General features: G+C 57.1%; 1 protein-coding gene across 6 annotated transcripts in view; it reads left to right on the plus strand.

Annotated features, from left to right (window-relative positions):
- Dpp6 (dipeptidyl peptidase like 6) overlaps positions 1-12,519 on the plus strand; it is an 860,191-nt gene that overhangs the window by 615,857 nt on the left and 231,815 nt on the right. For all 6 annotated transcript variants that reach the window (XM_078040897.1, XM_078040899.1, XM_078040896.1 and 3 more), the window contains exon 5: positions 1,326-1,400. In XM_078040897.1, coding sequence (XP_077897023.1) covers positions 1,326-1,400 — 75 coding nt within the window. The remainder of the gene's footprint in view (positions 1-1,325; positions 1,401-12,519) is intronic.

A 12,519-nucleotide genomic window follows, 5' to 3' on the forward strand; every position in this document is an offset into this window, starting at 1 on the left:
TGTGGTCAGCCTCTCTGGGCGCCGTGGGCCGGGTCAGTGCCCGGGGCCAACAGCATGCCAGAAGCACACAGGAAGCCAGGCCAGGCCTTGGTCAGTGTCACTGGGCACAGGAAGGCTGGCTGGAACCCAGGCCCGTGATTCTCCCAGGGGCGATGGCTCAGTGTCCAGACTGTGTTTCTGGTGACTTCGTGGGGTGTGACCACCAAGAGGAACAAGACTGCCGCCGTGAGCGAGGACCGAGTGAATGAGTGCAGTGGCCAGGGTGGTGTCAATGAGCGCCACTCCAGACAGACCAAGCCCCTGAGTGACACCACCTCCAGGGTCTCGCTGCATCAGGAAACAGCAGTGTGACGTCACCCGCCCTGTCTCCCTGCTTCCTGGTGTGATCACCTGAGCACGCACAGAGTGACAGCAGTGAGGACGCCTGGCCGAGGCCAGGCAAAGTGACGTGGTGGGTGACCACCTGTTATGCAGTGAAGACATATGACATAGAAAGTGACACCAAGTCCTCTGTGCTAACTCGTGGGGACGCCCACACAGGGTCAAGAAAGGTGCCGAGGCGCGTGTGCCACGTGGTTCTGTTTTAGTGGCAACTCTGCGTGATACACGCTGCTGGGTGTGAGAAGGAAGCAGAGGTGCTCTCCCAGGCCTGCGGGGGGTGGGGGGTCTGCCAGTGAAGGTGGTGTTTGAGGTCTATCCGTCTGCTTTGGTAGACACAGTCACCATTGTTCTGTTGAATTTTTTTAAAAAAATTGAAAAAGCATCAGTGAACTAAATGCTGTTCTGCTAACAAAGAAAGGCTGCACCCAGTTTTTCTCTTTCCACAGTGTTGCTGGTGCCACGTTGATGTACACAAGGGTGGGAGTGGTTGTAGGTTCACACATGCACACGTGGCCAAGGACATCCCCAGGATCCCCCCCCTCCCTCCCGTCCCCTTCCTCTGCCCACCTCCCTGTGATCTCAGGAGACCCTCCGTCACCCTGTTCTTTTCCTTTTCCCCTGTAGCCTCCGTCTATGAGAGAAGACTGTGAGTCTTGCCTTCTGAGTTTAGCTACTTCATGTGACATAAGTTTCCCAAGTTCCCTCCATTTCCCTGCAGACGACGTGATCCCATTCTTCCTCATGGCTGAGTGACCTCATGGTGTGCACACTGCTCCACTCTTCACCCACCAAGGCCGCCATCTTTAGTAGACATCGGCCAGGTGGCTGCTCACCAGTTTCACTGGCAGATTTTGAAAATGGCATCATCAGCGTGTTCTACTACAGGATTCTGAGTTGTGACCTACGACACTCTATAAATAATTCTGTTTTTCTTTTTCTTTCAGGAATCATTAAGAGCCATCAGATACGAAATCTCTCCAGATAAGAAATATGCACTTTTTTCATATAACGTGGAACAAGTGAGTACCTCCCTTTTCTGTCTACAAAGAAAATCCACATCTCTGTTCTGACGCCTCATTGAATATATTCCCTTGAACCTTACTCTTCCTGAGTTTTGAGTCCTGAAATCCTCTGTGGCCCTGGGGTTGTGTGGTACTGCCACCTAGGAGAGACGGAAGGTACAGAAACTTCCTGGGCACAGGAAGAGACTCACTTAGGAGCCGTCTCTCAGGTCTTCCTGGGAGATGGCCTCGACCCAGAGGTCCACCTCTCCTGGCTGGCACCCTTCCTGCATTATGTGAAACCCTGCCCTCCACCCTGACCACAGAAGGCACTTCCATCCCCCACACACGAGTGCCTCGCCTCCTGGTGCCCTGCTTGGGGAGAGCGGCGCTGTGGCTCCCATGTTATAGAAACGCCGTCCTCGGCACTGTATACCGACATCTCATCACATGCTGCCAGAACTCTCTGCGAATCTCGCTCTGGGCTCGGGAAGCAGCCTCAAGCTCCGGAGCCTGGGTCTTTTTTCCTTCTTTCCTCCCTCCTTCCTTCTTCCTCCTCTTTTCTCTCCCAACTTTGTTCCTCCAAATGTAGTTTTTGAATGTGACTTGAAGGCTCTATTACTTATTGGGTGTTTCAGATTCACTCCTCCAAGTGCAGACTTTTTCCGTTCCATGTCCAGTCTGTTGGTTTATTTTTGCTCTCTAGATGTCTGTTGTCTATAAGAGTCTGGATAGAGAAATAAGAACTGGGCATCTTGGTCTGTTGGACTGGGTGCAGTTGGTGAACCTGACACCCTCCAGGGCCGTGGCTAGCTTTGGGACGCCGCGTCTCCTGTGCTCACCCTCAGCTGGCTCTGGGCGTGCAATGCCTGGGCACCACGTCCTGGCATCCCTAGATGGTGCCTGTGCTTCGCCTCCCTTGGAAACCGCCCAGACCGTCACTGTACACCCGAGTAAGGGACAGCTTCAGCAGAAGGACCTTCCTTTGGCTGCCCCAGGAGCGGGCAGTTAGATGCTCAGAAGGTTCGAGGTTCTGTAGCTAGACAGTCGCTCAGTCACCAGAGGACCCAATAGTGGGACGGGAAACCTTGTGAGGTCATGAACATCCTGCTCCCAGGAGCCTTGGGAATGAAGTCCCAGGCTGGTTCCTTGCATTTTAAGAATCTGGGAAAAACACAGTTGTCGAGTAGGTTTGAGAAAGAGTCAGCCCAAGCACAGATTTCCATTTTCTAGGCTGAGATACTTGCCTGCAGGGTGGAAAAATCATCCAAACCATGTTTTTATTGTTGTGGTCCAGACTTAGAGTTGGCAAAGTGTGTTGCTTTCCAAGGTCTTGTTTCTTCTCAAAAAATCATTGCTGCCCCAAAGAGCTAATGTTTGCTAAGTGAGTTTGTTTTGTTCTTTTGTAGATAAAAAGTCTTATCATTTCATAATGTACAGAATCTGGAGGATTCTCTTGAAACTCAGCTAGATGTGGGGGGGAACACTAACTTTTATCTTGAAAACCGTCCTAACTACTAATTGGTAAAAATTGCCTTGAAATAAACTCATTGAATTAGAACATCATGTTCCTTCATGCTGAGGGATATTTGACAAACACAGTTTTCAAAACTCTTTGGGGGAAGAAAAAAAAAGGAATTTTAAAATGCAATATTTTAGATCATTTTAAAATATTAATGCATTTTGTGATTTTCTAAAAGGAAAGAGAGATGATAACTGGAAAATACTTTTCCTTTAGAGAATAAGAACAAAAAGCCCCTGAACATGGTGAAGAATCTCCCGCAGAGTTTAAAGGCGTGAATGTGGGTCTGTCCTGTGGCCGGTGGAGCTTCGTTCTGTTGCAAACAGCTTTCCCCCCAGATCTCGTCTAAATCGAAGCCCAGTTGATGGCCTGGTCATTGAGTTGGAGAGTGGTTGGCGTGGGACGGATCTGTTCAGCTCTCTGCTGCTGCACAGCCAACCTCCCACCCACAGTGGCCTGCCGCACGCAGCATCAGTGTCGCCTGGCCTCTGAGGGTCAGGACCTGGGTCAGCTTAGCGGCTCCTCTGACCCAGAGGCTGTCACAGGACTGCAGGGGTCCACGGGGTAAGGAGCCACCGCCAAGCTCCCTGTCCCCTCCCGAGCAGGACTCGGCTCCTCCTGCACTGTGGGCTCCTGGCCCGATCGCTGGCCACAGAAGCCTCTTCAGAGGACAGCCCCAGACATGGCCACCTCGGAGCAGCGAGCCAGGGTCACCAGGGTGGATGTCACAAATTCAATGACCTAATGTCAGATGTGGCATGCCCACGTGTTCTGTGGGTCAGAAACCAGCTCCAGGTCAGCCCACTCACCAGGCAGCAAGAGCAGGGTGGGGGCCCTGAGCCGTCTCAGGCGTGGCTTCCCCCACCACCAGAGTCCCCGCAGGAGGGCCTGTCCTCACGTTTGCCTGGTGCCTAACTGTCCTGCGTCTGCTCGAAGGACGGGCTCTGTGCCTGCAGACCGTGATGAGCCCCTCTCTTTGTCACGTGGCCCGGAGTTCCATGAAGGGAGCGAGGCAGGGGGTGAGCACAGCCAGGCCTTGAGAGGGCGCTGGGCGGGAGTCGGGGCCCCGGTCCCTCGCTTCTTGGTGACACTTAGCTGACGGGGCCAGACAACTGCAGCCTGTCTATCAGAGAATGGAGATAATGGGCCGTTCCACCGTGACGCAGGGGTCTGTGAGCCAGTGGGGACAATCAGCTGAGTTCTGTACACATTCAACAGACGACGCGAAAGGTCCCCAGCCCAGACCTCGATAAGCAGAGAGTACTCCACACTGTCGTCCTGTGCCACTATAACTCAGGCTGAGCAGGGACCTGCCTAGGCCCACAGAATGCAGTGCTGCCAGGACCCTCTCAGGAGCCCAGAGAAAGACTTCTGCTACTGTGCGCTCCCTACCTTCAGAGCCTCAGGTGCAGCCAGAAACGTGCCTGGACGCGTCCTCTCTGGGGAGCTAGCACGTTTCCAAAGGGTGTTTAGGTTGTCCATGAAAAGGAGGGTTTCCTGGGGGATCTTCAGAGCAGCCTCCTCCTCCTCAGGGCAGAGGTCCCAGGCAGCCTCCTCCTCCTCAGGGCAGAGGTCCCAGGCAGCCTCCTCCTCCTCAGGGCAGAGGTCCCAGGGCAGCCTCCTCCTCCTCAGTGCAGCCTCCTCCTCCTCAGGGCAGAGGTCCCCAGTGCAGCCTCTTCCTCAGGGCAGAGGACCCAGTGCAGCCTCCTCCTCCTCAGGGCAGAGGTCCCAGAGCAGCCTCCTCCTCCTCAGAGCAGAGGTCTCCAGTGCAGCCTCCTCCTCCTCAGGGCAGAGGTCCCAGAGCAGCCTCCTCCTCAGAGCAGCCTCCTCCTCCTCAGGGCAGAGGTCCCCAGTGCAGCCTCCTCCTCCTCAGGGCAGAGGCCCCAGTGCAGCCTCCTCCTCCTCAGGGCAGAGGTCCCAGGCAGCCTCCTCCTCCTCAGGGCAGAGGTCCCAGGGCAGCCTCCTCCTCAGAGCAGCCTCCTCCTCCTCAGGGCAGCCTCCTCCTCCTCAGGGCAGAGGTCCCAGGCAGCCTCCTCCTCCTCAGGGCAGAGGTCCCAGGCAGCCTCCTCCTCCTCAGGGCAGAGGTCCCAGGGCAGCCTCCTCCTCCTCAGGGCAGAGGTCCCAGGGCAGCCTCCTCCTCCTCAGGGCAGAGGTCCCAGGGCAGCCTCCTCCTCCTCAGGGCAGAGGTCCCAGGGCAGCCTCCTCCTCCTCAGGGCAGAGGTCCCAGGGCAGCCTCCTCCTCCTCAGTGCAGCCTCCTCCTCCTCAGGGCAGCCTCCTCCTCCTCAGTGCAGCCTCCTCCTCCTCGGGGCAGAGGTCCCAGTGCAGCCTCCTCCTCCTCGGGGCAGAGGTCCCAGGCAGCCTCCTCCTCCTCAGGGCAGAGGTCCCAGAGCAGCCTCCTCCTCCTCAGGGCAGCCTCCTCCTCCTCAGGGCAGCCTCCTCCTCCTCAGTGCAGCCTCCTCCTCCTCAGGGCAGAGGTCCCAGTGCAGCCTCCTCCTCCTCAGGGCAGAGGTCCCAGAGCAGCCTCCTCCTCCTCAGGGCAGAGGTCCCAGAGCAGCCTCCTCCTCCTCAGGGCAGAGGTCCCAGAGCAGCCTCCTCCTCCTCAGGGCAGCCTCCTCCTCCTCAGGGCAGCCTCCTCCTCCTCAGTGCAGCCTCCTCTTCCTCGGGGCAGAGGTCCCAGGCAGCCTCCTCCTCCTCAGGGCAGAGGTCCCAGAGCAGCCTCCTCCTCCTCAGGGCAGAGGTCCCAGGGCAGCCTCCTCCTCCTCAGGGCAGAGGTCCCAGGGCAGCCTCCTCCTCCTCAGGGCAGAGGTCCCAGAGCAGCCTCCTCGTCCTCAGGGCAGAGGTCCCAGGCAGCCTCCTCCTCCTCAGGGCAGAGGTCCCCAGTGCCACCCCACCTCTCTCCTACAGACCCTCCTGCTGAGTCCTGAGTCAAGATGACAGGACAGGAGTTCCCCTTGCAGGAGTCTGAAGCTGTCCCCCGGGGACAGACGGTCACTGTCCCTGCACTTGTGGGGACTGGTGCAGCTGGTTTTTCCAACTCAGGGACTGTGGAATCCATGATTCACGAGGAGCTTGAAATGCCCACAGGACGGTCCTGACGGTGCCCGTGTGCCTGTGTGTGCGCCTGTGTGTGTGTGCCCGCCTGTGTGTATGCGTATGTGTGTCTGTGGGCGTCATGCCCCTGCTCCTGGGGCTGCTGTCGATCTGTGAGAGGAGGCGTTCAAAGACACCGAGACTTACCACACGACGCGGCTGTCAGCTCGGAGCCGGGTGTCTGCACTGGCGTGCGACCGTGCCCAGTTGGTGGCCTGGCGCTGCAGACGTGCGATCCTGCGGTGCGGAGGCCGCCCTTGCTGAGATGTGGTTCTGTGCTGACCACCTCCCTCCGCGTTGGAACCGCCGAAGTCTTTCCAGGAGTCACCGAGCAAAGCCTTCTTCGTCCTGGACGTGGGACACGTTCACCTGAACTAGTGACCAGCTGACTCTGGTGTTCGTGCTGAGTGACCCTGTGCCCCTCCAGCTGAAGCAGTGTGTCCGGCCACTCTGCAGCCGCCCTGCTGTCCGGCCCGAGCCCGGCAGCGGCTGTGATGGCGGGAGCCGAGGACAGCTTTCAGCAACCCCCCTCTCCTGCAGAGAAGGTGGATCACCCACAGGACAGGAGCTGTCCCGGCCCCTCCTGGAAGTGCACCCGGACCCGTCGGCGTTTCTCAGGAGCCACTGACGCTGGGTTTGTTTCTGAGCTGTTTCAAGCAGCTCTCCGTAGCCAGACTCGCCCTCACGGTTCAGATGGCCCTGCCAGCACGTGCCACCTTCCTCCTTAACTATGTGAGGCCACTTACTGTGACTCTCACCGTGGGAGGTCACTGAAGGTGCTCACTGACCTTTTGACATGTATGGTTCTGTGTCACCCGGAGCTAAGCACTGAGCGTGGGCTTCCCAGCACATGGGTGTCAACGCACGCGAGGCCTCGGGGCACCCTGCCAGGCTGAGTCCGATCCGAAGGCAGGGTGACAAAGGGAATGGGCCTGACAGACATCGCAGGAGGGGTGCCGCCTCCGGGTCTGAACTCGGCAGCTGGTGGTGGGGCCTTTCTCGTTTTTGAAAGTGTAGGTTTTCAGCTTCTTGTTGGTGTTTTTGTCATTGTGCTATTATTTGAACACAAAACTGCTTCAAACTCTCTCTCTCTCTCTCTCTCTCACACACACACACACACACACACACACACACACACACACACTCACGGAGTTTTTACTCTGGGGGTTCATTTTATGTCTAGCTCTATTCAGGTTTTGGAGCTAAATTTAAAAGCACAGATGTCGACATAGGAAAAATGTAGCTCAAGCCATGATTCTTTCCTCAACAGTAGCAAGTGTGGAGACACTTCTGTGTGAGTGTGTGTGTGTGCCTGTGTATATGTGTGCCTGTGTGTGCCTGTGTGTGCATGTTTCTGTATGTGTGTGCCTCTTTGTGTACCTGTGTGTGTGCCTATGTGCGTGTATATGTGTATGTGCCTGTGTGTGTGCCTGTGTGCATGTGTCTGTGTGTGTGTGCCTATGTGCATGTATGTGTGTATGTGCCTGTGTGTGTGCCTGTGTGCATGTGTCTGTGTGTGTGTGCCTATGTGCATGTATGTGTGTATGTGCCTGTGTATGCACCTGTGTATATGCGTATGTGTTCCTGTGTGTGTCTGTGTGTATACATGTGTCTATGTGTATGTGTGTATGCCTGTGTGCATGTGTGTGTGTGTCTGTGTGTGCCTGTGTGTGTGTGTGCCTGTGTGTATGTGTGCCTGTGTGTCTGTGTGTCTGTGTGTATCTATGTGTATGCCTGTGTGTGTCTGTGTGTGCACCTGTGTGTATGTGTTTGTGTGCCTGTGTGTGTGTGTGTGTGCCTGTGTGTGTGTCTGTGTATTCACCTGTGTGTATGCATTTGTGTGCCTCTGTGTGTGTGTGTGTCCCTGTGTGCATGTGTGCCTGTGTGTCTGTGTGTGCACCTGTGTGTATGCGTTTGTGTGCCTGTGTGTGTGTGTGTGTGTGCCTGTGTGTGTGTGCCTGGTGGGGACAGCATCCCCAGAAGAGGCTGGAGGCAAAGAAGTGGCTGCTAAGCTGAGGACAGGTTCTGGGACATGAGGGACAGTCCCGCCAGTGGCTGCAGAGTGTCTGAAGGCAGCCCGGAGACGGAGAATGGCTGCCGCAGCGTCCCACGGCCGGCAGTGATAATGAATGGCAATATAGTGATGATTCTTAAAGACCCCGGCTCACGGGGGGCTCTGGGTAATCAGAATTAACAGTGATGTCTGTGTAATTGGTAGTAAAAGGAATGAAGAAATGCAAATGAGCGGAGCAGTGCGACTGAGTGACACAGGCCGAGAGCACAGAGAGCGTTAATGGCTCTTATTATGAATGGTCCTCATTGTAATGTAGTCAGGGAGAAAACGACTCAAATTCCTCCTGAAAGGTTTGTTCTTGGGTTCCAATTTAGCAGTCCATGATTGCGGGCGCGCTCGTTAACAGCAATTATATGCAGAGACTCAAAGCTGATTAATATGGACCAAGCCACCGAGGCCCGCGAGCCAACAATTAGAGCTCAGAGACTCACTGTGCACCATTATCTCTGCTTGGCGGCTGAGCATTTCTGTGCTACTGAAAACTGTAAAGACGAGTAACTGTGGTGAGTCAGGAGCAGCTGCATTTCTGACCTTCAGAACCAGCTCCTGGGAAGAGGGTGACTTAACCGGCGTGAGTCAAGATGCCTCCTAGGGCATCGCCAGCAATATCGTGTGCGTGCCCATCTTGGTGCCCGTGAATCAGACCACTGTTTCCAGAGGCAGGCGAGGAGGTGCTTTGCTTTGCTCCTAGCCAACTAAAATGATCTTGGGATTGCAGATACATGTTCCAAAACGTGGTTTCAGAAGCTGACCGAGTCCCATTCTGTCCTGAGTGTGCCCCATGGGAGGAAGTGGTGTCCCTTGCCACCCGTCCCCCTGCATCCTGCCTTGCCATCCTGCAGTTTTAGCAGACCACAGGCTTCTGTGTTGTGGTGGCGTCCTCTCCCGCACACCACTGGGTTTTTGTTTTGGAGTGTCTGCTAGGCTCAGAGCCCACAAGTGGGCACCGGAGCCTCAGCATTGGCCGCAGGCTGCACGTGGCAAGGCACAGAACCCCGTCGTTGCCTGGCAGGTTCTTCTGGTGCAGCTGCTGCGGTGGTATTTTGGGCCAAGTCCATAGCTCTGGGCTTTGAATCTGTAGAAATTAATGAGCATGAGTGATGAGTTGCTAAAGTCCTAAATTGTGCGCCTCCCTGGGCCGGGCAGCACCCTCTCCCTGCTAGATGGGGGCACCAGTCCCACAGGTACCACAGGGTTTGTGCTGGCAGGGCCCCCCACCCTGAGTGGACGTGGTGTGTGCATGCGTGGGAGCAAAGGGACTCTCAACAGTTTCCCTGAGTGGGGACGGCGGGCGGAGGGGGGCTTGCAGTGCCGTTCCCCCTGCTCCCTGCAGTGTGCTGTGTCCTGGGGCAGCACAGGCTGAAGAGGGGCTCTGGGTAAAGTGGAGGGAGCAAGGCCGGTGGCTGCTGCCTTCCTAGCCCAGCCTGGCACCTCAGCTGTGAGAGGGTCTGAGTTATTTTGGACGGCCCTGCCAGCTACCAGGGATAACCAGTTACCAGGAGATGAAAAGCCTTTTGGTTTCTTCATATGAGAATGGAGAAGTGCAAAGGTTCTGGGGTTCCCGAGTGGAGCTGGCAGGTATCCACCCCACTGACAGCTTCTTAGATGAGGAAAGAAGACTTGGTGAAACCAGCCAGCACTTCCACCTGCGTAATGTGACGGCAAGTGGCCTTACTTGCCTGTCCCTGCCCCGAGTTACCGGATTGTTCTGACAACCTCCAAGCCCAGAGGGCGTCCCGAGAGCCAGGGAGAGCTGCTCTTGGCAGACTCCCCTGGGTTGTCAGGACTGGGATGCGACTGGCACCTTCTGCTGACACTCACCAGGACCCTGGAGTGGTGACAGAGAGCCCCTAGTGACAGGGAGCAGCAGGGAGGGAGACGACAGGCTGGCAGGTGCCAACATATCCCAGGTGTTTCAATGTCCCAGTGAAGGTTCATGATGTGGAACCCAGAAAGGGACAGAAAAATAAGAAGATCAGGGCAGCTGACTGTGAAGCCGGACAAGCCCGTGTGGGGACCGGCGGGCACACTACGGAGGCCAGCGGCCAGCAGGACTCGGGTGCTGGGGTGCAGGAGGCTCAACACCTGGTGCATGCGGGAGCAAGACCCTGGACAATCAGCACTTTCCAGACTGAGCCCTTGTTGGCCTCTGAGTCTCCCAGGTTAGCAATGGTCCTGCACATTGAGGGGTGGTCAGCGGTGGCCCAGCCTGCCTCTCTGGTGACTTCCCTCGCACGCACACTGAACCTTCACTCACTGACTGGTCAGTTTTCTCCCAGCTGAGGCCAAGGTCCTCTTTCCTGGGGAAGGTAGAGAACCCTGGCAGGGTCAGCTCTGCCTGTGGGGCGCCATGTTGGTGAGGTTACTTTGTGAGCAGGGGAGTTGCTTGCTGGTGGCTTGCTGGCTATGCCTGGGGACACGGACGTGTGGCTTGTGTCTGCCCCTCCCCTGATGCAGAGCCGCCTGTCCCTGACAGCACCTTTGCCACCTTCAAGTCCCCGGTCTCATGCATGACGGTCCCAGGGCTCTGTGAAAGCCATGTGCCTCACAGCTTCATGAGCTGCCTGGTTGTTCCCGGAGGACAGAGGACGGGGCTTGGGACAGGGAGGGCTAGGAGGAGACGGCCTGGGACACAGGAGGGTACAGTGACGGCTGGTGGAGCCCTGGGAACAGAGGGAACCAGACCACAAGGCCACGAAGACACGGTGAACATGTCGCCCTTGCTTGTTGACACTGTCTCCGTGAGCAGAGGGTAGGGGTCAGAAATGAGCTAACTTACAGGACTCCCGTGGCGGGCTGTTCGTCTGACCGCCAGTTCTCCAGCTCGGCAGCCTCCACCTCGAGCTTCCAAATTGTGCAATCTCAGCATCTTGAAAGAAAGCGGGACCAGGAGCCCTCCCGCCCAGCCCTCCTGTCCCTGCCTGTTCCCCTCCCCGCTCTCTGCCACAGGCTGAGCTCAGCCTCCCACACGCCAGGGAGGCCCACTGTCCCATTCTACAGATGGAAACCCGGGGCTTGGGACAGCACGGGGCTTAGCCAGCACTTGGGGGGAGGCTGTGGCTCAAGGTGCTGGGTCCGTGAGGCACCTGCTCTTTGCACTGGGTTGCTACCCAGGTCAGGGGCATCTGGCCTTGGCCCCACCACCATGTCGAAGCCCTCTCTGGTCTCACCAGCAGTCCCTGGCCTCTGAATTCACGGCGCCCACCCTGTTCAAGTTGGCCTCTTGGCAGAACTGAAGCTGCTGGCCACCCGTGTCCTGGAGGGCTGCTCCCTTCCCCTGGTCAGTTAGGGTCCATCCTGAGCTCAGACTTGGGTGGCTTTCCCAGAGCCCTGTGTGACGTGGCCACACGCTGTCCCTGGGCACCTTCAGCGCTGCAGTAACGACACCAGCTAGGGTTGCCCGCGGCTGGTAGCCAAAGCCCACGGAGGCTTTGGGAAGTGCTGACTCGGCTCAGCCTAAATCCTGCTGGGAGCTGGACGGCCTCACAGTGACTGTACCCTGACTCGTCCCTTGGCCCACACTCCCCCCTTCCTTCGTCTGACAAAGACACATTAAAAACCACCACCACCTCTATTGGCCAGGACTCGGGTGTGGGCCTGTGTCCACCCCACCCAGCCATCCTGCACCCTGCCCTTTGGAAGTGTCCACTCTCTGCTCCCGGGGCCACCACCCATGCTCCCACCCTCAGCTGTTGTCTAAGGAGCCACATTCAGCTGTCCATGGCCACTTTGCCTCAGACACCCTCACGTCCATGCATCCTCCAAGCTGCCTTCAGGGTGACATTCTGTGTGACAGCCAGGTGACACATCCCTCTGCTTGGCTCCCCTCTCATCTTCCTGCCACTGTCCCTCTCCCTCGCCTCAGGGAGAGTCCATGTGCTGAGGACAGAGTCCACCGCACACCCCACCTCAGTGTCCTTGCTCCTGTGCCCTCTGCCAGGAGACTGTCCTCCGCCACCCGACTCCTTCCCCAGCCCCCTCCCGGCCCCTGACGGCAGGTGGAGTGCGCGGCCCGCCCGCTCCGCAGGGTCCTCTGCACTTTGACAGTTTTCTCGTAGCCACTGATGCACCTTCGTCCCACGACTTTAAGACCCTGAAGGTGCCTCACTTGGGCCGACCCATGAGAGGTCCTCAGAACACAGGCTCCATGGTGCCGCTGCCCAGGGGCTGCCAGGGGCCCCCTGGGCTGGCAGCGTTTGTGTGACTTGGATTTGTTTCATCAAATGCTGTCTTGTTAGCCGCCCCTCGGAGAGACCTGTCCTGTTGGGGGTGCGGTGCCACACTGAGGCTGTTGGCCACTGTCCATGGGCTATTCATGGGCCACTGTTCAGTCCCCGGGTTTCAGTTAGAAGCATGCTTCCATGCCCCAGGGCACAGAATTTATTTTCATTCTCCTTTTTTAAGGCCTGTTCAATTCTGTGAGTTTTGAGACCTGCGTGGACTCGTGTAC

The sequence above is a fragment of the Ictidomys tridecemlineatus genome, chromosome 2 (genome assembly GCF_052094955.1).
Source record: "Ictidomys tridecemlineatus isolate mIctTri1 chromosome 2, mIctTri1.hap1, whole genome shotgun sequence".
In the NCBI taxonomy this organism is placed as follows: domain Eukaryota; kingdom Metazoa; phylum Chordata; class Mammalia; order Rodentia; family Sciuridae; genus Ictidomys; species Ictidomys tridecemlineatus.